Genomic DNA, 22,428 nt, shown 5'->3' on the forward strand with positions numbered 1-22,428 from the left:
AAAATAATCTAAGGTACATGTGCAGGGGCACATTACTATAATTGCTGGGTTGGAAGAATTGAAATCCCTTGTTTTGTTCTTGTTCCATTTATTCCTTTGTTCCATAGGTCTATTGCCAGTACTGAATGAAAATTTGAAAATCTGGCCTATTTATATCCCCGACTCAAGTACCACAACTAGAAGCAGGTTTAGGCAGGAATATAGGCCTTTTGGCCAATTACAACTATTTCCCGTTATTCTATGTCTAAACCTGTATGGACCTGTACGAACCTGTTCAGACTGTGGCCTTGAATCGATGATTCACAATAATAATAATAATAATCTATTTACTTTGTTTAGGAATTTACATATTTCTATTTAAACTTCTATTAAAACCTAAACTATTGCAAAACCTATTATAAATGACACCTATACCTATGCCCTATAAACTATTACGAAATATTTATTTTAATACATTTACAAAACTTAAACTATTATCTATTTTCCCTATTCTATTAAATCCTATTATATACTATTAACAATAAAACATAAGTAAAACACTATTCAAACATAATAAAAACATCAATAAATTACATTAAAAACTATCAGCTGTTTACGTAACTACGTCTTACTGCTATGATCAGCTGATCGAGTTGGAGTCAGCTGTTTAGCGTCGGCCATTGAACTATACAATATTAATCAGCTGATCGTAAGTTACGAATAATGAAGTCTTTATTTATTACAACTTATGAACTATTATTAACTATAAATTAAGTAAACAATTTCAAACTTATAATTACGTCGAATCTTGAGTCAGCTGTTCGCGTCGTCCCGCACATTTCTCCCGCCGTGCAGCTGTGTTGCATCTTCTGTCGGTGCTGGGGCGACGTCTTCTATAGGCAGCACTACCAGCTTCCTCACTGGCCGGCGTAGAACTCCTCCCTTGGTTGCCACGTCGACTGTTCTTACTATGTTGTCTGGACCCGGAAATGTTGCGATGACCCGACCTCGAACCCATATGTTCCTAGGTAGGTTACTATCCAATATTTGTACTAAGTCGCCGATCTTCACTGTTGCCCCTCTTCCGTGGGGCTCCCGCCGGTGTTGAAGCTCAGGAAGGTACTCTCGAAGCCATCTTGTCCAGAATATGTCGGTTAATCTCTGCGCGGCACGCCAGCTGTTTTTGCATATGGTGTCGCGGTCGTTGAACTCTCCCGGGGTCGATACTCTTCCGTTCCCGCCGAGTAGGAAATGGTTCGGTGTAAGCGCTTCTGGGTCCTCGGCGCTCACTGACACGTGGGTGAGAGGTAGTTCCTTGTCAGCGCCCCTCAGGTTGGTGCCGTTGTCCGACCATATTTGCGCCGGACGTCCACGGCGCGCCATCATCCGCCGGAGCGCCATCACCGCAGAGTCGGTGGTGAGCGATGCTGTAACTTCTAGATGAATAGCACGTGTGGTTAGACAGGTGAAGATAGCTACATACCTCTTCTGATTGGTACGCCCGACTGTTACTGTAAGCGGCCCGAAGTAGTCGACTCCTGTGTATGTGAAAGGTCGCTTGTGATGTGCCAAGCGACACGATGGTAGGTCTCCGGTTCTCGGGTACGGCGGTGCTTGAGTTTTCATGCGGCATCTGAGACATTGTCGTATAATAGTTCGCGTCACCGGACGTAACCGTAAAACCCAATACCTTTGTCGACACTCGTTTACCGTGGCCTCGACTCCGCTGTGGTGCATCTGTCTATGGATGCTGTGTATCCATAGTTTGACTGTAGGATGGTCACCGTCCAACACCATGGGGTTCTTGACCTCATTTGTGACGGCTTCTATTGCTTCGATGCGGCTTCGGAGTCTCAGGGCACCATTTTCATACTTGACACTTAATCGATGTAATCGGCTATCTCTGTCTATAGGCTTCTGACGTTTCATGTTATCTATATCAACCTGAAATGAACTTTCTTGCGATGAACGCATTAATAACTCTTCTGCTTCTCGGAGGAGTTCTGCGGGCACGGAGATATAACACTTGGCTTGTTCTATTTTTCTATGCTTTACCTGTGGAGCCACCGGTGTCTTCTTTTGACGTCGCCAGTCGGGGTCCGCTTGAGCGTTTCGTCTAGTCCTCTTGTAATTGACCCGCTGTTTAGACGTCCTGCAAAGCTGTATAAACTGTAAAACCCTTGCTGTAGTGAAACGTAATCTATCCCAATTTGAAAATCTAGACATCTCCGGTAGACCTTCAGCCAGCTTCAGACCTCGTTCTGTTACTATGTTGTGTGTTCTTTCTTCACCTGTAGGTTCTGATGGATACGACGCAGAATTTTCTATTGGCCAGGTGCTCGAATCCTCGTGTAGGAAGTCCGGTCCCCTATACCACCTGTGGTTCTTATTGAACCCTATTGGGACATTTCTTGTGGCATCGTCCGCCACGTTGGACTTCGTTGGCACCCAGCGCCACTCACTTACCTTTGTACCTTCTTCTATAGCCGCTATGCGATGTGCCACATACGACTTGTAAGAGCGCGAACCAGCCTTGATCCATGAGAGTACTGTGCGGCTGTCCGTCCAGAACGTTCTTGAGTCCGGCTTTCGTTGATGTTCTTTAACGACGGCGTCGGCGAGGCGAGTTCCCATCACTGCAGCTTGTAGCTCTAACCTAGGTATAGATGTTAACTTTAAAGGTGCCACCTTGGCCTTGGACATAATTAGTGATATGCTGACGTCGCCGTTGGGTGCCGTTGCTCTCCAATACAATACCGCTGCGTAGGCTGACTCGCTGGCGTCGGTGAACACGTGGAGCTGAAGGGATGTAGCGTCGCTGTACTGTAGGTATCTTCTTGGTATTGCTATATTCGAGAGGCTTCTCAAATGTACCATCCAGTCGCGCCACTGTTCCGCTATGTGATCTTCTATTTTCTCGTCCCACGATGTCCCACGCCGCCAGAGTTCCTGTAAAATCTGCTTAGCTCTTATAGTAACTGGTGAAGCAAAGCCTAACGGATCAAAAAGCGACATAACTATACGTAGGGCTTCTCTCTTCGTCGGTGTTTTCCCATCTATAAGTTCACGAGGCACACGCGTTAAATTGAGGTTGAAGGTAAGTTCGTCTGTATCCGGTCTCCATACGATTCAGCCTAACACACGTTCCAGCTGCTCTCCCGCCTTATAGAGTTCTATGTCCTGTGACGACTCCTGTTCCCCTAGTGCTCGTAGTAGCGCGGGCGTGTTGGACTTCCATTGTTTCAACTCGAAGCAAGCTCTTCTATGTATATCACGCACGCTTGAAGTGATGCGTATGGCTTCTTCGAGGCTTCTAAAGCTGTCCAGGTAGTCGTCGACGTAATGCTTCTCTATAATGGCGGAGGCTGCTTCTGGCTCGGTCTCTTCATACTTCTTAGCGTTCAAGTTCTTGACGAATATTGCTGTTGACGGCGAACTTGAAGCTCCGAAGATGAGTGATGTCATTCTATACTCCTCGGGTGGTTGATCGTCACGACGGTTCCCTCGCCACAGGTACCTAAGAGCGTCTCTGTCTTCTGTTCTCAACTTCACTTGCATGAACATTTCCTTAATGTCAGCTGTTACTGCAACCATATGCTGTCGGAACTTCATCACGACCCCTGGAAGTGATTGCAGTAGATCTGGACCTTTCAACAGCAAGTCGTTGAGTGCGACACCCTTAGTCTTCGCTGCGGCGTCGTGTACCACTCGGAGTTTATCTGGCTTCATTGGGTTCACTACCGCGAAGTGCGGTAAATACCAAGTTCTATTGGGAGTCTTCGTCCTCGGTGCAGGCTCGGCGTATCCTTTCTTGATAAGCGCGTCCATCTGTTCTGTATACTTCTGTTTTAATTGAGAATTACGGTCAAGCTTCTTTTCTATGTGCATAAGACGTGTCAACGAGTTGTCGTAGTTGTTAGGCAAGTCGACCTCTTCTCTTTTCCATAGTAGAGCGGTTTCGTATCTTCCTTCTTCTGTTTGGGTTGTATTTTTCTTTAAGATACGTAAGGCTTGCTCTTCAGGGTCCGACTGTGGCTTCTTTGGGTTGATGCATAGCGAGTCCATTGCGAAGTAATGCTTCATGAGATCTTCAAGCTTATCTTCCTGCGGCGCTTCTGTAATGTGTGACACGAAGTTAGCGGTACGTCCAATAATTCGGTTGTGGCTTCCGTGAAGTACCCACCCAAGTGGCGTGAGAGACGCTACCGGTTGGTTCTTCTTTCCCCTTCTCACTCTTGATGCTAGAAGGAGATGCCAGTTGTCTTGACCGATGAGTATGGTAGGCTTCGCATCTTCATAGGAAAGTACGTCGCTGAGATCTCGCAAGTGTTCACATTCTTCAATCTGTTGTCTTGCTATTTCCTGCGGCGATACGTGCAGGTTCTTGATAGTTCTCGCTTGAATGCTTGCTGTGTGATTGTTCAACCCGTTGAGTGTGATGCTAACTCTTCTTGACTTTGTTTCAGCTGTTTTCAACTCGTTGATTGCTTCTATACGTAATGGGTCGATGGGTCCCTTTGCCCCTATTTCGTAGGCAAGGCTGTCGTCTATCAGCGTAACTGTAGATCCATCGTCCAATAACGCGTAAGTGTTGACCGTATTCTTGGGACCTGTTGCCTGCACCGGGATTATTTTCAAAAAAGTTTGCTTCTTTGTAGGTCTGGCTGTAGTCCACGCGGAGTTGATGACCTCTGTTGACTTTTCTTCTGTTTCTGCCTTTTCTGTTCTGTTGAAGTGTAGTAACCTGTTATGAAAATACTTACAACTATTAATACCACACGGCTTCGTTCGGCAGTTGTGAGTCTTGTTTCTGAAGCGTAGACACCGAAAGCATAGTCGTTTCTTCTTTGCTATATCCCATCTTGTGCTTTCGTTTGCTTCTTTAAACTGTTTGCAGTCCGTCGCGATGTGACCTGTTTCTTCACATACGGGGCATTTCTGTATAACTGTAGACTGCTTTTCTAATACTGTATGTGTCTTCTGAGGACGTCTATTACTATACATCGGCGGTGCCATCTGTTCGGGGAGTGCATAGGGTCCGCACAGCTCAGCTTCTCTCTTCATAAATTTTTCAAACTTCAATAAGTCAGGCTCTTCTTTCGGTTGTGTTGCAGCAAAGTCGTAATATCTGTAACGTAAAGTAGGAGTAAGCTTGTCCACCATTACCTTAGATACCTCCGGATTGTAGAGATAGTAGACGCATTTCAATGCCCGAAGTGTAGACACGGCGTTTGTAACCTTAGTGGAGAACACGCAAATATCCCTAGGCGACTCGCAGAGGCGCGGCAGTGTTCTCAATGTGTCTATTTCGGCCATTGCTATCATCTCCGATCTACCGAATCTCATTTCCAAGGTCTTCATAACATCGGATGGGTGCGCGTTGGTGATCAATAAGCTTTCAACTGCTTCCTTAGCTCTTCCTATAAGATGTCTTCTTAACCTATTAATATTTTTTTTTTTTTTTTTTTTTATAATATGAGAGTAGCAGACGAGCATGCAGTCCACCTGATGGTAAGTGGCTACTGCCGCCCATGGACATCTGTAATCAACCCCAGATAGGATTAGATATTCCTACCTGAGGTCGGCCACAGATGCGCCGCTACCCCTGAGGACTAAGCTGGAACGCCTCGGAAAAGTCTATCTCCCTTACCACACCCTTCAAACCGGAACACAGCAGCGTCTAACACTGCTGTTATTAGGTAGAAATAGGTGTGGCGGTGGTGCCGCCGGAGTCGAACCACAAAGGGTTCTACCACCTTCAATTTCACCCATATTTTCTACTATTGAAAAAGACTCTTCAGTTTCCATATATGCTGCTCTAAAAGGTAGCCAGTCCTGATAATTACCGTTAAAAGTCGGTAATTCAACAAACTTTGAGGACCGCTGGCTAGCTTTGATGGCCTGTGTTATCGCTGACGTAAGTTGAGAGAAGTCTGGCTGCGCGTGGACTCCCGCCGGTGCTTGAGCTCCCGCCGTTGTATGTACTCGCGGATCTGGTTGGGTATGGTGCGCTGTACTATTATTCTGCTGAACCGGCCTTGTCTCTTCCGTGATGGCTTCTATTTCTGTTTCTATTTCGCGGAGAGGTAGGTGCGGCTCGTCGGCTATGGCTAGCCTCGGTTGCGCTTGCTGTTCCAACCAGTCGTCGACCCTGGTGTCGGCTTCTGTTTTTGAGTACTCGGAGACGTCGTCATCGTCGTCTTCTGCTTCTATAACGGCGAGGCGTGCTGTTGCAAGTTCCACTTGCAGACGTATAAGCTCTTCTTTGGCCTTGGCTATCTTGTAAGCCTTTGTCCTTGAACGCGTGGATCCGGCGCGTCGACTCGGAGCGCGCGAACCATGCTGACTATGTGCTTCTGAAGGCTTCTGTATTACTGTAGGTGAATCAGTACTGGCGGTGAGCTCGACGGAATTCTTGAAAATGGTCGCAGCCGGCCTGGCCATCGTGGTGCCAGTGGCCACTGACGCTACTGTACCCTTCGTCGTGACGGACGTGTCTGTAGCGGAGGTTCCCCCAGTAGTGTCGGTCGCGGTGGTTCCCGTGGCCGACGTTTCTGTTGTTGTGCCCGTAGCGGAGGTCCCAGTGGTCGCGTCAGACGAGGAGGGCTTCGTTTCCGTCGAGTCTCGGCGTTCTTTTCCCACGGAGCGTGTGATCGGCATTCTTCTTGCTAATACACAAAAATGACAATTGGAACGATAATATTACTTACTATTCTTCAATTTCTTCAATATCCGGCTTTCGAAGGACCATTAAATGTGCAGGGGCACATTACTATAATTGCTGGGTTGGAAGAATTGAAATCCCTTGTTTTGTTCTTGTTCCATTTATTCCTTTGTTCCATAGGTCTATTGCCAGTACTGAATGAAAATTTGAAAATCTGGCCTATTTATATCCCCGACTCAAGTACCACAACTAGAAGCAGGTTTAGGCAGGAATATAGGCCTTTTGGCCAATTACAACTATTTCCCGTTATTCTATGTCTAAACCTGTACGGACCTGTACGAACCTGTTCAGACTGTGGCCTTGAATCGATGATTCACAATAATAATAATAATAATCTATTTACTTTGTTTAGGAATTTACATATTTCTATTTAAACTTCTATTAAAACCTAAACTATTGCAAAACCTATTATAAATGACACCTATACCTATGCCCTATAAACTATTACGAAATATTTATTTTAATACATTTACAAAACTTAAACTATTATCTATTTTCCCTATTCTATTAAATCCTATTATATACTATTAACAATAAAACATAAGTAAAACACTATTCAAACATAATAAAAACATCAATAAATTACATTAAAAACTATCAGCTGTTTACGTAACTACGTCTTACTGCTATGATCAGCTGACCGAGTTGGAGTCAGCTGTTTAGCGTCGGCCATTGAACTATACAATATTAATCAGCTGATCGTAAGTTACGAATAATGAAGTCTTTATTTATTACAACTTATGAACTATTATTAACTATAAATTAAGTAAACAATTTCAAACTTATAATTACGTCGAATCTTGAGTCAGCTGTTCGCGTCGTCCCGCACAGTACAATTGGCAGCCTAATTTTAATATTGGTATCATATCATGTTTATCAATTTTATTAACAATTATTATCATAACATTTAGATAATGGCCGTTTCAATATTCAATATTATATATTTCTGAAACTTATGTTATCGGTTCTACGAATTTTTTTTTTTTTTATAATGTAAGAGTAGCAGACAAGCTTGCAGTCCACCTGATGGTAAGTGGCTACTGCCGCCCATGGACATCTGTAATCAACCCCAGATAAGATAAGATATTCCTACCTGAGGTCGGCCACAGATGCGCCGCTACCCCTGAGGACTAAGCTGGAACGCCTCGGAATAGTCTGTCTCCCTTACCACACCCTTCAAACCGGAACACAGCAGCTCCTAAAACAGCTGTTATTAGGTAGAAATAGGTGTGGCGGTGGTGCCGCCGGAGTCGAACCACAAAGGGTTCTACCACCTTCTAAATTATGATATTTACGTTTCAATTATATTAAGGTATTAATGTTTGATTTTAGGCATAATATAACGTTTCCCTGAAAATGCATCAAATATAGGAATAAAAGCACCGTGTCACGTTAAAATGTTTGGCACAACTATCAAATAATAAATAAATTAATAATTTTACGCGAAAATAAATAGATTTCACACAGTAACACAGTAATTTGAATAAACCAGAGAGACAATAGTGCGTTTAACAAAATTGACACTCGATGACAACATCAAAACATCCAGACTTAACAGATTTCTATATTAGTCATTTAAATAACTTCTAGGTTGCTTGGTCATCTCATTATCGCCATTATCGTCCAATAATCAATTTGTTTATGGAACGCTTACATAGCGTTCATTTTCACATGCTTAAACTTATTTTCTGTGAGTTCCAAGATGTGATCGGGTATTTTATTATAGTATCGAAGTTTTGGTGGTTACTACGCTCAGCGGCACGGAACATGGCCCAAGTTCAATTTAGCATTTTTAATCAAAATAACTTTTAATTTTAAATACGCGTAAATATGGTATTGGCTCGACTTGGCGGAGGCACTGCCGTGCCTCCAGATACTGAAAACTTATTAAATTATCCGTAATTACTTCCAAAGTGTACATCAGATTTAGAGACCACTTTAATGTATAAATTAAAAAAAAATGTGACGGCATATTTTCCAATTGTTTTTCACCCTAGACATATATATAACGGCGCGGGCTATTATTTTCAATTAGTTTTAGTTAATTTTGAGTTGAAGCTATTTAATCTTATTTTACGATTTCCATTCAAATGACTTCATTAACAATTATTTTAGTAGACTATATTTTTGGAGCGGGTAACTCCGGATGGGGTTGCAAGTGTCGCCTTTTTGTTATAAGAACTATGATTATTGTTTCGTTTTTGAGAGTGAGTTGACAATTGACGTTGATGGCGTGTGGACTTGTAAATCCATCGGCTCCGAATTTATTATTTTCTTGTGTGCTTCTTTGTTGGAACCGAGAGCAGTTGGTGCACTATGAAGGAACGTCATCTGGCATTTCTGTATCGGTCAGACGCGAGGCTCGGCGCTCTGACATATATGACATGTATAGGTGTTAACCCTTAATAAGCCATAGGACTATTATTTTCCACCTCAAAGTTGCCCACAAACTTATTTTTCTTTTTTTTTATTTCTACAGATATAATAAAATAAATCGAACGTATATTAAGATCGGTATTTTTTCTAAGTTTTTTTCTACCAACACTTCTTTCTAAACGTCAGCTGTCAATGTCAATGGTCATTCAAAGTGAAAAGTTCATTTTAACGGTCATTTTCTCCCAAAATTTGAAATAGTTTTTTAAACTACGCCCAGAAAAATTTCTCTAAGTATGCAATTGTTTTTATTTCGTAAAGTAGAACATGTATTTTATCTATTACTATAAAGATAACGTACGAAATAAGTTACGTTGGTGTATTTTTTCTCATTCGAAAATAGAGGGAAATTATTTCCCTATAGCCGTGTATGAAATCTTCAAGTGGGAAATTGTTTTCCTATATCCCTTAAGGATTACGAAATGTTTACATTATTATTAGAATCATAAGTAAATAATACAAAAGAGTTGATTAATTATATTTGTTTAATATTATAATAAATAATTAATTTAATGTTGCATTTTTTTTTCCCTGTATAAAAATCGACGAGTGAAAACGCTGACAAAAGTTAGTCAAGTGGTAAATTATTATGTTCATGGCTATAGGGAAATAATTTCCCACAAAATATAACTGTTATATTTTGTGGGAAATTATTTATTTTTTTAAATTTTAAATTATTTATTTATTTCCCTATAACCTGGAAATAATTTCCAACTGCAAAAAAAAAAAACTACTTGCTACCTACTAATTTTTCTTTTAGTATTCAAGTCTTTAATCTCAATATAACCTCGTACTGGTATATTAAAATCAACTTGTTTGAAGCCATGGCCGATTAAGGGTTAAGCTACTTTTGAAGTATTGTTCATCGCTACGCTACGCTATCGCTAGTGTTCATCTACTTCTGACACTTTACAATATTCATCTAATTATGTATAGTTATTTTTTAATTCTTCATCTCCTCATCTACTTCTGAAGCTGACTGTACGTAATATTTACGCTCCCAAACTGCAGTTGCGAAATAATGACATTGAGTAAACCGCTCTTTATTTGCGGCGGTGTTTGCTAACTAAAAATAATAAACCTTTTCAACTTAATGCTGCAAACTTCTACACTGTACCGCGGCTCGTTTGCGGTATTAACGAATAAATACACGGGGATAGTGGCTGAAGTTATGAAGTTTTATTAATAAACTTTAGTATACACTGCTGGTTATTTATTTAAATAATAATTTACTTTAAATGTAACCGTTAATTCGCTTAAAGTATTGTGTATGTTGTACGGATACATATATATTATCAGTATTTTTTGACACACTTTTTGTTGATGATTTTTATTGATGTTACAACAATGTAATAACTAAGTTAGATAAACATATTATTAAAAATATATCCGTATCTTTGCATATGTAAAAATCTAACCAATAATAAAAACGTAGCGTTGCAGAAGTCACATCAATCTTTTATGGCGCGCTCCTAAAGTGAACGGTTGAGACAGTCGAACCCTTATGTAATATAGACGGATACCGCCTCACATCGGATCAGCGACATTGAACGATATATCCGAATGTTCGCTGTAAGTACTAGAGATGCCTACCCGTCTCGGCACATCAACTCGCATTGTTTAACTTTCCCTCTCACATAAACTCGTCGCAAATCCCGCGGAGGGTTGAGATCTCCAGAACGCTCCAGTCGACGATAGCAAGAAGCGACAATCTCCCGACCTCCGTCTTATTTCCAGGCGAGCCGACTCGTTACAATGACACAGATTTACATTTGAAATAGGCTCAGACACTCTTTTATTTCACTCGGTTTTATTTTTTCATTCCGTTCGTCTATTTCGCAAACGCAAGACAGTAAAGTTTGAGTGAAGACACAATCTAACGGAATAAAATCTCATACTTGGGTTGCGGTGTTTAAAAGTTAGCAAGCCATCCGTTAGTATTATTCTACGCCCTGATAAAATATTTGAGAAATGCTAGTTATGAAATTGAAAACTATGTGTAATGCACATATTTAGTACTAGCTGACCCGGCAAATATTGTACCGCCTCAAAATCTATTTATCAAATATATTTCATAGAAAATATAGCCTATGTTACTCGTGGATAATGTAGCTTTCGAATGGTGAAAGAGATTTTAAAATCAGTCCAGTAGCTTTTGAGCCTATTCATTACAATCAAACAAACAAACAAAGTTTTCCTCTTTATAATATTAGTATAGATTAATTATGTTGTTTATTCTTTGACAGTGTCTATACATTTTGGCAAGACACCTTTGTGTCTAGGTGTCTTGCCAAGTGTGGTCAAGTACGAATTGGTAAATTTCACAACCCTTAATAACTTTTTAAGAACTCTAAAACATGCTCTGGAACTGAAACATGGAATCGCTCTACTGTAGATGCAGGGATTGAATTGTTAAAACATATTTATGAGGCCTGGGATGATTCGCGTGATGCCCTTGGTGTGTTTTGTGATTTATCTAAGGCCTTTGATTGTGTCCACCATGAGACACTGGTCAGGAAATTACACCACTACGGAATCAGGAACAAGGCTCTCAACCTTTTGACTTCTTACTTAAATAATAGAATTCAGAAGGTTGATGTAAATGGTACAAAATCGCCCGGTGCTTCTGTTACAATGGGCGTGCCGCAGGGTTCAATACTCGGTCCATTTCTGTTTTTAATTTATATAAATGACTTGCCCTACTATGTAGGGAATAATCACGAGATTGTATTGTTTGCTGATGACACTTCACTTTTATTTAAGATTAAAAGACAATTAAATAATTATGACGAAGTAAATAATGCTCTCTCGAAAGTTATCCATTGGTTCAACATAAATAATCTTCTTCTTAATGAGAAGAAAACTAAATGTATCAAGTTCTCGTTACCCAACGTGAAGCATGTTGAAACCAATGTGTTATTAAATGGAACGGTTTTGGATCCCGTGGAGTCAACTGTTTTCCTAGGTGTTACTATTGACGCCAAATTGCAATGGGGCTGCCACATAGATAAATTGTCGAGTAGACTCAGTTCGGCGGCATATGCTGTTAAAAAAATTAGACTTCTAACAGATGTAGAAACAGCTAGAATAGTTTATTTTAGTTACTTTCATAGCATTATGACTTATGGCATATTGCTATGGGGGTGCTCGTCACACCTAAATGATATATTTATATTGCAAAAGAGAGCTATACGAGCTATCTACAGCCTGCCTCCAAGAGCTTCACTAAAAGAACTATTTAAAGAAATAAATATTCTAACTGTTATATCCCAATACATATATGAAAACCTAATTTATGTAAGGAAAAATATTGATAAATTTGTAAAACGGTGTGACACGCATAATGTAAATACAAGGAACAAACTTAACCTTTCTACACATGTTACTCGTCTCCACAAAATAAGTAATTCTTTTGTGGGTCAATGTATACGTTTTTATAATAAACTGCCCATCAAAATCAGAAATTTGTCAATTAATAAATTTAAAGTTATTATCAAAAGCACACTTAGTCGTAAAGCTTATTATAAAATTTCTGATTATATTAATGATAAAACAGCTTGGGACTGATCAATAACATAATTATTAGTTAATTAAGAAAATGTCAAAGTGTAGCGTATCTTGCTGAACAAACTTCTTTTTTTTTAGATAAATGTAAAGCAAGATACTGGAGCTAATGCTTTATTAATTATATGTAAAAATAATGGCATTTAAAAAAAAATAAAAAGAGAATAATTATTTTTAAAATTAAAAAAGACAAACCCACTGAGTTTCTTACCGGATCTTCTCAGTAGAGGTCGCGTTCCGATCCGGTAATAGTTTAAGAAAATATTGTAACTGACAATTTGTAAGTGCCGCCGTTGGCCTATACAAAATAAATATATTTCATTTCATTTCATTTCATGCAGGATTCCTTAATATGGTTACCTCCACCATTAAGCAAGTGATAAGTTGGTATAATTGGGATTAGAATCTCGGACACCCTGATTGGGGGACCGATTGTCTAACTTTATTATTGAAGTGACAACGTCTTATAATACGATGGAGCCGGCTGCACGCACCACAAAAACATGACTCATGCGGCGTTACCTCGCTTTGAGGCGTTTCATTTAAGGCTTGAAGTGCAAGCCAGAGCGCGGAACGAGCGACAAAGAGGTACAATGGCACACAGAGTCGTTCGGCAGCGTTCGACATCTGTCTCTCTCCTACTATCAAACAAATAAAATTATTTCTTTCTTTTGAAAAATGCAATCATTTCATCAGTATTTTTTTATGACGTTGTCACGTTCAACTATCGTCAGTAAACCGACTTTACAGACAACCAATTTTTTTATTAACATGAATACAGTACTTGTATACGTATAATATAAGAGCAGACACTGAATTCTGATGTTCCGAAATTTCCGGCATGGATTTCGAAATCACTTTGGCTAATGGATGATTAGATCACGTTGACGAAGAGTTAAACGATATTAATTTATTATTAAAATATTCTTCTTTACGAATTGTTAATGATATTTGTCGCATAATCTCAGCTCATTTTTTAAATATTTCTATGTATTCTGTTAATTGTCTAATAGTCGTGTTAACACCTAATGGGTTGGTTTTATTTCAGTTTATCTATGGTGTTTTAGATCATGTGTTTGTGTGTGTGTAATAGATAATAAACATTTTACTGATTATTATTAACGTAAACAACGTAATTCGACAACAGCTTTATTGGAGTAAAGATTCACACGACTATAATGAAATAATTAGCCTTCAAGTTAATGCGATTTTAACAAATATTTACTTTATTTAACTTAAAGCAACGTCGTCGAGAATTTTTGTAACAGTCCTTCGAATCCTTCGAAGTCGTCGAATATGAATGTAACAACATTCATATTTCAATCCTAAATTACGATATACTGCGAAAAAATGTTCGCACATATTAAAAAAAAGTAATTAACACAATAATTCGGTTACGACACAAAGCGGGGAACAATTTATGCATTTGTTTGATAATTAAATTAAATTAGGGCAAAGTTTCCCGAAGGATCTTTTAATGTCCCACTCATAAGATCGGCGCATGAATTAACATAGCCATTTGTTATGCAGGGACACGCGCGTTTAATTATTACGGCGTCAGTCTGCCAGCCGCGTTATTCTAAAACACAAATAAAGATGTCAAGTGTTCACTTGACTTTCATGCATTTCAAATTTATTTTAGAATTTTTTGTTGTTTTTTTTTTTTATTTTGGGTTTAGGAACATGTACACTTGAACCTCGATTTATATCTATCATTCTAATGACACAGTAACTTATACTCAGTACTAAGCTTTGACTCAATGTAACTTCAACTTTATTTTCATCTATTAAAGATGATCCACTACTTTATTTGTGTGTTTAAATAAAGTTAAATATGTTCACTAATTGGATATATGTAATTATTTTTCGCTTTGCATAGAATATAAATTCATGGTAATATTATTTACAGTAAATATAGACCCAGATATACCTAAAATCTTAACTTAGATGAACACTACGTGGATTAAAGATTTCAAATCAAATCAAATCATTTTTTGATGTGAAACATCTATAGCCGCACGTAAAAAAGATTTCTGGCGTGGCGACGCTTACCTTTAACTACATAGACAAATGTTCTATAAGGGACAGAGCTATTAGAACAATGTGATAAAAAAAGACAACTTGTGTTTGACCTTGCGTTTCAAGTGTACGCAAACGTAAATATTGACAATGGAATATAGTGACCAATGATTACTTCAGTCAAAACGGGACATCGATTTTTTTATGTCAAATACTATTTACTTGAAAAAATATAGTTAAAAATAATAAAAAACACGATTTTATGATAAAATTAACTAAAAAGTAGAAAATAATTTTCAATCTAGGAATCATTTAAGGAAAAGTAAATAGTATAATTGTGCAATAAATGTGGGGCGCTTTATGAAAACTGATAAATGGAGCACCCCATGTTTTTTTCATAATTATAATATTTACTGTTACTTAATTGACAATGGCAACGGTTCATTTCGGAGACAACGGCACGAAGCATCGAAAAAAGGGACTGTCCCGTTAAAAACGGGACGTATGGTGGTTTTCCCATTGATACGCATGCTTGTCAAAGACAATAAAATAATGGAACAGAAGGTAAAAATTGTCCAAAACTGTCGATAATAGTTTTAGTACATCGTTTACGTAGAAATGTTATAGTACAGTTTAACTAAATATTATTATATAAATATATAATTTGAAAGAATGCATACAGATGTATCGACTGGTTCAAAATATACGATTTAAAAATTGTTTATATTTATTATCATAGATTAGTAAAGATTACTCACTCCTAACAAGAAAATGTACCCAGTTTTGAGAATTGAAATAGTTGCGTAAAAAAGTTTTGCCACGTCTCCGTGCTAAAATGTCCCTAAAATATTTGAAATAATTATTTATTTATTATGTAAATTACGCAGTATTAGTTATTTATTTGTAAATTTTCTCTAAAAATGTTTTTATTTGTCAAGAATTAAAAAAAAGAACTTACTAATAAGCCGTTTGTGGCTTCATTCAATTTCAAGGCGGCGAAGTATCTTTACTAATTTATGTTTATTATTTTCAGTTTTATTTTACACACGACCATTAATTGCAAAGTTGTGTACATTTTATAAATGTTATGTACTAGCTGACCCAGCAAACATTGTGTTGCCATATAAATAAAAAAAAATTTAAGGGTGAACAACCCTTATCACTTAAGAGATATGAAAAATAGATAGTAGCCAATTCTCAGACTTACTGAATATGCATATAAATGTTGATGAAAATCAGTAAAGCCGTTTCGCAGGAGTAAAGTAACTAACATCGTGACATGCGAATTTTATATATAAGATTCGAATCTTACCGTGGTCTTTTTGAGGACTAATTTCTGGCTATACAAAGATTGTTTATTAAATTATGTTTAGGTTAATTTATTCAATTAAAGAAATTTTAAAATACCGTATACTATCCTATATAAATTTTATGGTAATATTTTTTATTATTTACCACAGGTATCGAAGAAAATTTAGAGATTAGGATACAGAATTTCCCATATATCGCTTTTATTTTATTAAAATAAACTATAAAAAGTTATATTTTGACTAAAAACACACTAATATAAAAATTAAGCAGTGGGATCTTAAACTATAACATACGACATATGAACATCGTGAGCTTCCATAAAATGTCACTTCTGTTCTGTTGATCTATGACCATGCATTTTGCGTCTTTATCACTTTCATTGACAAAAACATAATTTGTCTCTTTCTGGTTACTCACGTAATCATGGCGGATCGAACACGAAAAATAAACAAAATTTAATAATATCTCTTTATTTACGTGTGATAGGTGATTCCATGAAGCTTGTTTCTTTTTCGAGCATAATTTTTGCATTTACGCATTGCTTGCATTTTGAGGCTTAAAATTCAAAATAATGACGTTTAACGTGTTCAGTGACATTAGTGTGTATTACTACGCCGCGCGAGAGCGACTGGAGTCGTTTTAACTCGTTTTACACCACTTGACGTATTTTGTATGTTTCAAGTTTTGCCCGCTTGCGGCGTAACTTCAGGTTATAGATCAATGCTTGAAAACAAATTATTTTTCTACATCGATATACTACTAATAAAGACGTAGATGAGTCATACACGTTCGAAATTTGGCACATGATTCATGGGCTAATTGGCCTATGACAACTTAGTCACGGGCCGCGCGCCTCTCAGAATGGTCGTGTCTATGTCAAAGTTTCTGTGTTGAAAAGTGATTAAAAATGCCGTCTTGTGTCATGATATTTTGCACAAACTACAGCGGAAAAATCACCCAAGGTGGTGGAATCACTTATCATTCGTAAGTATTTCAATTTCAAGAAGTTATTATCGATTTTTCAATAATTCAAATTAAATTTAGCGTAAATATATGTCACAGATAATAGAGCGAATAAAAAGATGGGCATATTACTAAGTGTAAAAGAGAAGCGTTATGAATTGTGCGTATCCATGTATCATAGATTAAATTAATAAATAGTCCAGAAGGTACATTATTGGTATATATATCGTAAGAAACTACACAAATCATTTACTAATTTGAAAGTTATATTTATTAATTTGATGTTTAAGTCGATATTTTTTCTAATACTATTTCTGTGTAGTGATTGTATTTCTGTGTATGTTTTAGGTTCCCATTAAATGAAATAGGGCGACTAAAGTGGTTGGACATTGTTCGCAAGGTAAGAAGGGAAGACGATTCGCATCCAAATTATTAGAGTCGGACTTGCTCTGAACATACCATGGACGATGATAATTAAATCTTACAAAACCAAAGAATTTATTTTTTATTTTGCCTGCATCCAAAAATCATACTAGTAGTTAATCATAAAACACTCTTGAACACCCTTCTCCATTCCATGCAACATTCACGCAGAGACACGCACTGAATTACGTATTTTTCCCTTAATACTAATACCATATTAAATTAATGCATATACGAATTTATTCTCTCTATACCAAGCACATTATAGGTAGCTATTCAATTAATTCATATAGACGGATCAGACTTAAACTCATCTTTAACGAATAGTCATCATGATTGCCACGCATAAAGTTATATGTTTATCCTTTTTTTGCATATTCAGTTAGACGTGCCGTGTTAGAGCACCTAATATGCCTATTTTTTTTTTTTGTTATCGAAGGGGAAACCTTCAAAAGGTACCCGACAACGTGGGAGCGACGCCGGGTTATGTGGGATTTTTACCGCACTAAAACCCCCTCGGTGGCCGTCCTCTGCGCTGCGTAGAGGGCTTCGGGATCTCCACACAACCGGAGTCCTCTTAGCGCGTTGCCCCGTCGGGCTCCGCCCAGGCGAGCTTGACGCTCGCCACACCATCTGGTGTGTACGACGGTATGCGACCACACATACCGTCGTCCTTCCCGGGGCCGCTGGTCGGGCGGTTCGAGCTCCCACTCTTGCCGCCCGCAACCCCGGAAGCCCCCTTTTAGTCGCCTCTTACGACAGGCAGGGGATACCGTAGCCCTATTCTAGTCCCGGAACTACAGGGACAACCTAATATGCATAGGGCTCGAAATAAAAGAAGTGGACTGTTTTTTAACTGTTTAATTGGGATCGGTTACAAATTATCGCGAGCGTCCGTCTCTGCCCACCGCCGTAGGCCAAGTGGTCGAGGAGTGGGGCGACTGGCCGCGCGCCGCGGATGCCACCGCCGGCGCACCTATCGCCCGCACATTAAGAGGCGAACATGCCGTCCTACTTGCTCCTCTTAACTCTTAACTATTTATTAGTGTGTTGTTTAAATATAATATTTATAAAGTAGTGTGTATTTCTCCCGATGAGTGCCACTAACAAGCGCTGGTTGTTTTGTAAGTAACCTATCTACGTCTTTATTGAACTTGATAAACAATCTTTGTATAGCCAGAAATTTTTCGCTTCTTCTCCATATCGAAACACCTTGTGAAGTGGTGGTAGATGCAATTACATTAAAAAAGAATAAAAAAACCTATTTTGAATAAAAAATTGATTATATTTTTAAATTGTCTATTTTAAACCAATCGATCTGTATAGATACATTATTTAAAGATAAAATAGAATAAACCATAAAATCTACATATTTTGTATCAGACTTTTAAATTATATATTTATATAATAAATTATTTAGTTAAAATGTACTATAAAATTTCTACGTAAACGGCGCACTAAAACATATCAACAGTTTTGTATATTTTTTACCTTCTGTCCCATTATTTCTTTGTCTTTGACAAGCATGCGGATCAATGGATAAGTGACCATATGTCCTGTTTTGAACGGTACAGTCCCTTTTTTCGATGCTTCGTCCCGTTGTCTCCGAAAAGAACCTCGGGACACAAAATTGGTCCGTTTTCCCAAATAACAGTAATGATAACTAAATATTAAAATCCATAAATTTAAAATAACAATGTTTTAAAAGCAAATTTCCGCCATCTTGAATTATTAGTAACGTTTAATTAAGTAACTTCTAATTAAATAACAATAAATAGTAAAATTGTGAAAAAAGCATGGGGTGCTCCATTTATCAGTTTTCGAAAAGCGCCCCACACTTTTTCCTCAATTATACTATTTACTGTTCCTTAAATAATCCCTAGATTGAAAATTATTTTCTACTTTTTAGTTGATTTTATCATAATAACGTGTTTTTAGTTTTTTAAACCATATTTTTTCAAATAAAAAGTAGTTGACATAAAAAAATCGATGTCCCGTTTTGACTGAAGTAATCATTGGTCACTATATTCCATGGTCAATATTTACGTTGGCGTACACTTTAAACGCAATGTCAAACACTAGTTGTCTTTTTTTATCACATTGTTCTAATAGCTCTGTCCCTTAGGGAACATTTGTCTAAGTAGTGAAAGGTAAGTAAAATAAAAAACGTGCATGTGTGCTATCAATGGAGTTTCGCTCAAGTTTTCGGTCAAGTTAGTACGGGTATAACCTGTCTATAAGTATAAAATGTCATTGTTTTTCTAATAATAAAATGTCTGACCGTGATAATTTAGAGAGTGAAAGTGATCAGCCTCCTGCAAAGAAAGCAAAATCACACTATGACACACCATCAAGTCATCAGTAAGTTAATTATTTTTGATGTGAAACATCTATAGCCGCACGTAAAACCGATTTCTGGCGTGGCGACGCATGCCGTGGCGACAGTGTAGTGTATATGTTATAGGCAAACTCCGAAGCTCCGGCGCTCCTAGGTTGGACTGGTCAATCCTCAGGTCAGACTGAATGACTTAGTCAAAGCCCAAACAAATGTAAATTTTCGGCCCTTGACTAAACAATTTTCGTCAAACCTGGGAGAGACTAATTTGGTCAGGCAAACGTCAAATCACAATTTTATTAAATCGGGGTTTGACGAGTCAAACTCCGATATAGGTATGAAGTGTCTTATCTTCGTATATTTGGAAGCATTTTATCATTTAAGCAGCTTTCAAGTCTTAAGAACCGCTTAACTCTGCCAGTTCTGACACCTGATTGGTCAGCTTACGTGATTTTCACTTTTATATTTGAGATGCTTTGAGAGAATGCCGTGTGGCATTAGGCCCACCTTTTGTACGATGTGCAATAAAGTATAAAATAAATAAATAAATGCTTTGGAATATACGGAGGTTAGTTTGTAAGATTAGGTATAAAAAAATAACATTTTTAAAATTTTGATGTTTATTGTTTTAATAATTTAAAAAAACCTAACCTAACCTAACCTAAACTAACCTCACTCATCTGGAATTTTACACAATTACACGCCCGCACGCTCAATGAACGAACATGAAATGACAAAACAATCGGTCGGAACACCGCGAGAGACATTATGAACCTGTTTAAACATGTTCAGATCAACGTTTGACCGAGTTTTGCAGTCGCTTCTAGGATTGACTAGGCCAAAACCGAAACAGAATAATTTACTTTCGACGTTTGACGGAAAAGTTAGGAGTTTCCTGGGTTTGACTAAAAATACTTCAGGCAAAGGGCGAAATTGAAATGTATTTCGGGGATTGCCTGATGGCTTTGGCCAAACCTAGGATAAACCAGTCCTTCCGCGAAGAGACTGTGTATCGGACTTTGACTATAACATATATATACAGTCTATATGCAGTAGTGTGTACGGTGTGGCGACGCGTCGGCATGCGCAATCGTAATATTTTATTTTATCATTATGACATATTTAGTTCCTATCACAATATGTTCTTTTCTGCATATTACTTTTACAAAATAATGTCGATGTTTCACATCTGCCAGGCGTCCCGTGACGGCTCACATTTTTTTAATTCAAAATAGGTTCTTTACAGAGCACTTTTTGAGTGTCAATACAACTACCACCACTTCACAAGGTGTTTCGTTATGGAGAAGAAGTGGCGAAAGAAACTACATAACACACATCTTTTTAAAAAATGTTTTATACAATGTTAAGCTTAACCTAATGGTACAAATGGAGCTGGAACTACTTCAGACCACACCGTTTTGTCAGTCAATTTCACTGTATAACTCAAAATGCGGGTGTTATACAAACAATAATTTGAGTACTATAATATTACATACATATACATACCCTCATATTAGCAGATACTTAGCTTTGAATAGAGAACTTTGATAAAGTTCCTTATCTAAGCTACTTACTTATAGAGCTTCTACTTACAGCGCCAGTTTGATAGGAAGTTAGTAGAGGCTTTACTATTTACCTGTTAAACTGGAAGCTCGAGTCTCCTTTCAGAATGTGTACTGTATTCTGAAAAGAGACTCGAGCTTCAAACAGGATATGATGATAATACAATGAAATAGTTGAAATATGTTTAAGAGCCTATGTTTGTTTTTCTAAGTTGTGAAAACTCCAAGAATTGTGACTGATTTGACTTCGAATATGGAGGTTAGGGAGAGTAGCATTGGGAAGATTCGTGTCCCGAGGGTCCTCTTTGCTCGGCAGTTCTCAAATAGCTAAATACTCTCCCGAGGATGCTGATATTGTCTTATAATGATATAATATTTTTATAATAACAACATTAGTTGTCAGCCCATCCCGCTGTTGAAAGGAGGTAAAAAAAAATTAGTCTCAATGTTTTCCCATAACCTATAATAAATAAATATTAGCTTAGTCTTAAGAATCATTCTTATACGCGTGTTTCACTTTCATAGTTCTCGTATAGTTCGATACAGATGCCACTTCTTATAAATCTGATAATCTGAAAGTAAAAAGAAAATGGCGTGTAAGTCAGAACACAACAAAGCAATGAATAGGTCTCACGGTAGACGCATTATAGTGGCTTTCATACTTTTCCAATTTCCGGTATTGGCTGAAGAATTGTTACTCTTTTCTTTGTCCTTTTAACAGACTGAACTCATATGTAGTGACACAGTTAGACTCAAAACTCATGGAGCGTTTTTGTGAAAAAATCCTCCGTTAGTTCTGAATCATAATAATTTTCTAATGTTTTAATTGTAATTGAAAGAAAAAAGAAAATAAATAAAATTCAGGAAAATTGCAACACACAGTGCAATTGCAAATTGACAAAGTAAATAAACAAACTGCATGGTTATGATACAATTTAATAATATAATCAATCAATTTAGAAAATAATCCTTAAATAATTTCAAGAGTAAAAACACCTATACAATTACATAACTAAACTTCTTCTTTTTGTTATTATACAATAAATAAAATTGCTAATGTTAATTATTTTTCAAAACCAAAAGACCTACAAAAATCTGAGCCGTGGGACTCGAAT

At 37.7% G+C, this 22,428-nt stretch overlaps 1 protein-coding gene across 1 annotated transcript; it reads right to left on the reverse strand.

The window, feature by feature from the left end:
• Positions 1-792: 792 nt before the first annotated feature.
• On the reverse strand, positions 793-6,639 carry LOC140749641 (uncharacterized). The gene is made up of 3 exons (XM_073082753.1): positions 5,826-6,639; positions 3,123-5,399; positions 793-3,035 (listed from the first exon to the last, which is right to left on the reverse strand). Exons 1-3 carry the CDS (start codon positions 6,637-6,639, stop codon positions 793-795), a joined length of 5,334 nt encoding a protein of 1,777 aa, XP_072938854.1.
• Between the last annotated feature and the right edge of the window lie 15,789 nt (positions 6,640-22,428).

Source organism: Epargyreus clarus, unplaced genomic scaffold (genome assembly GCF_041222505.1).
Source record: "Epargyreus clarus isolate Ecla_fem2 unplaced genomic scaffold, WU_Ecla_fem_2.2 ptg000018l, whole genome shotgun sequence".
NCBI classification, from domain to species: Eukaryota; Metazoa; Arthropoda; class Insecta; order Lepidoptera; family Hesperiidae; genus Epargyreus; species Epargyreus clarus.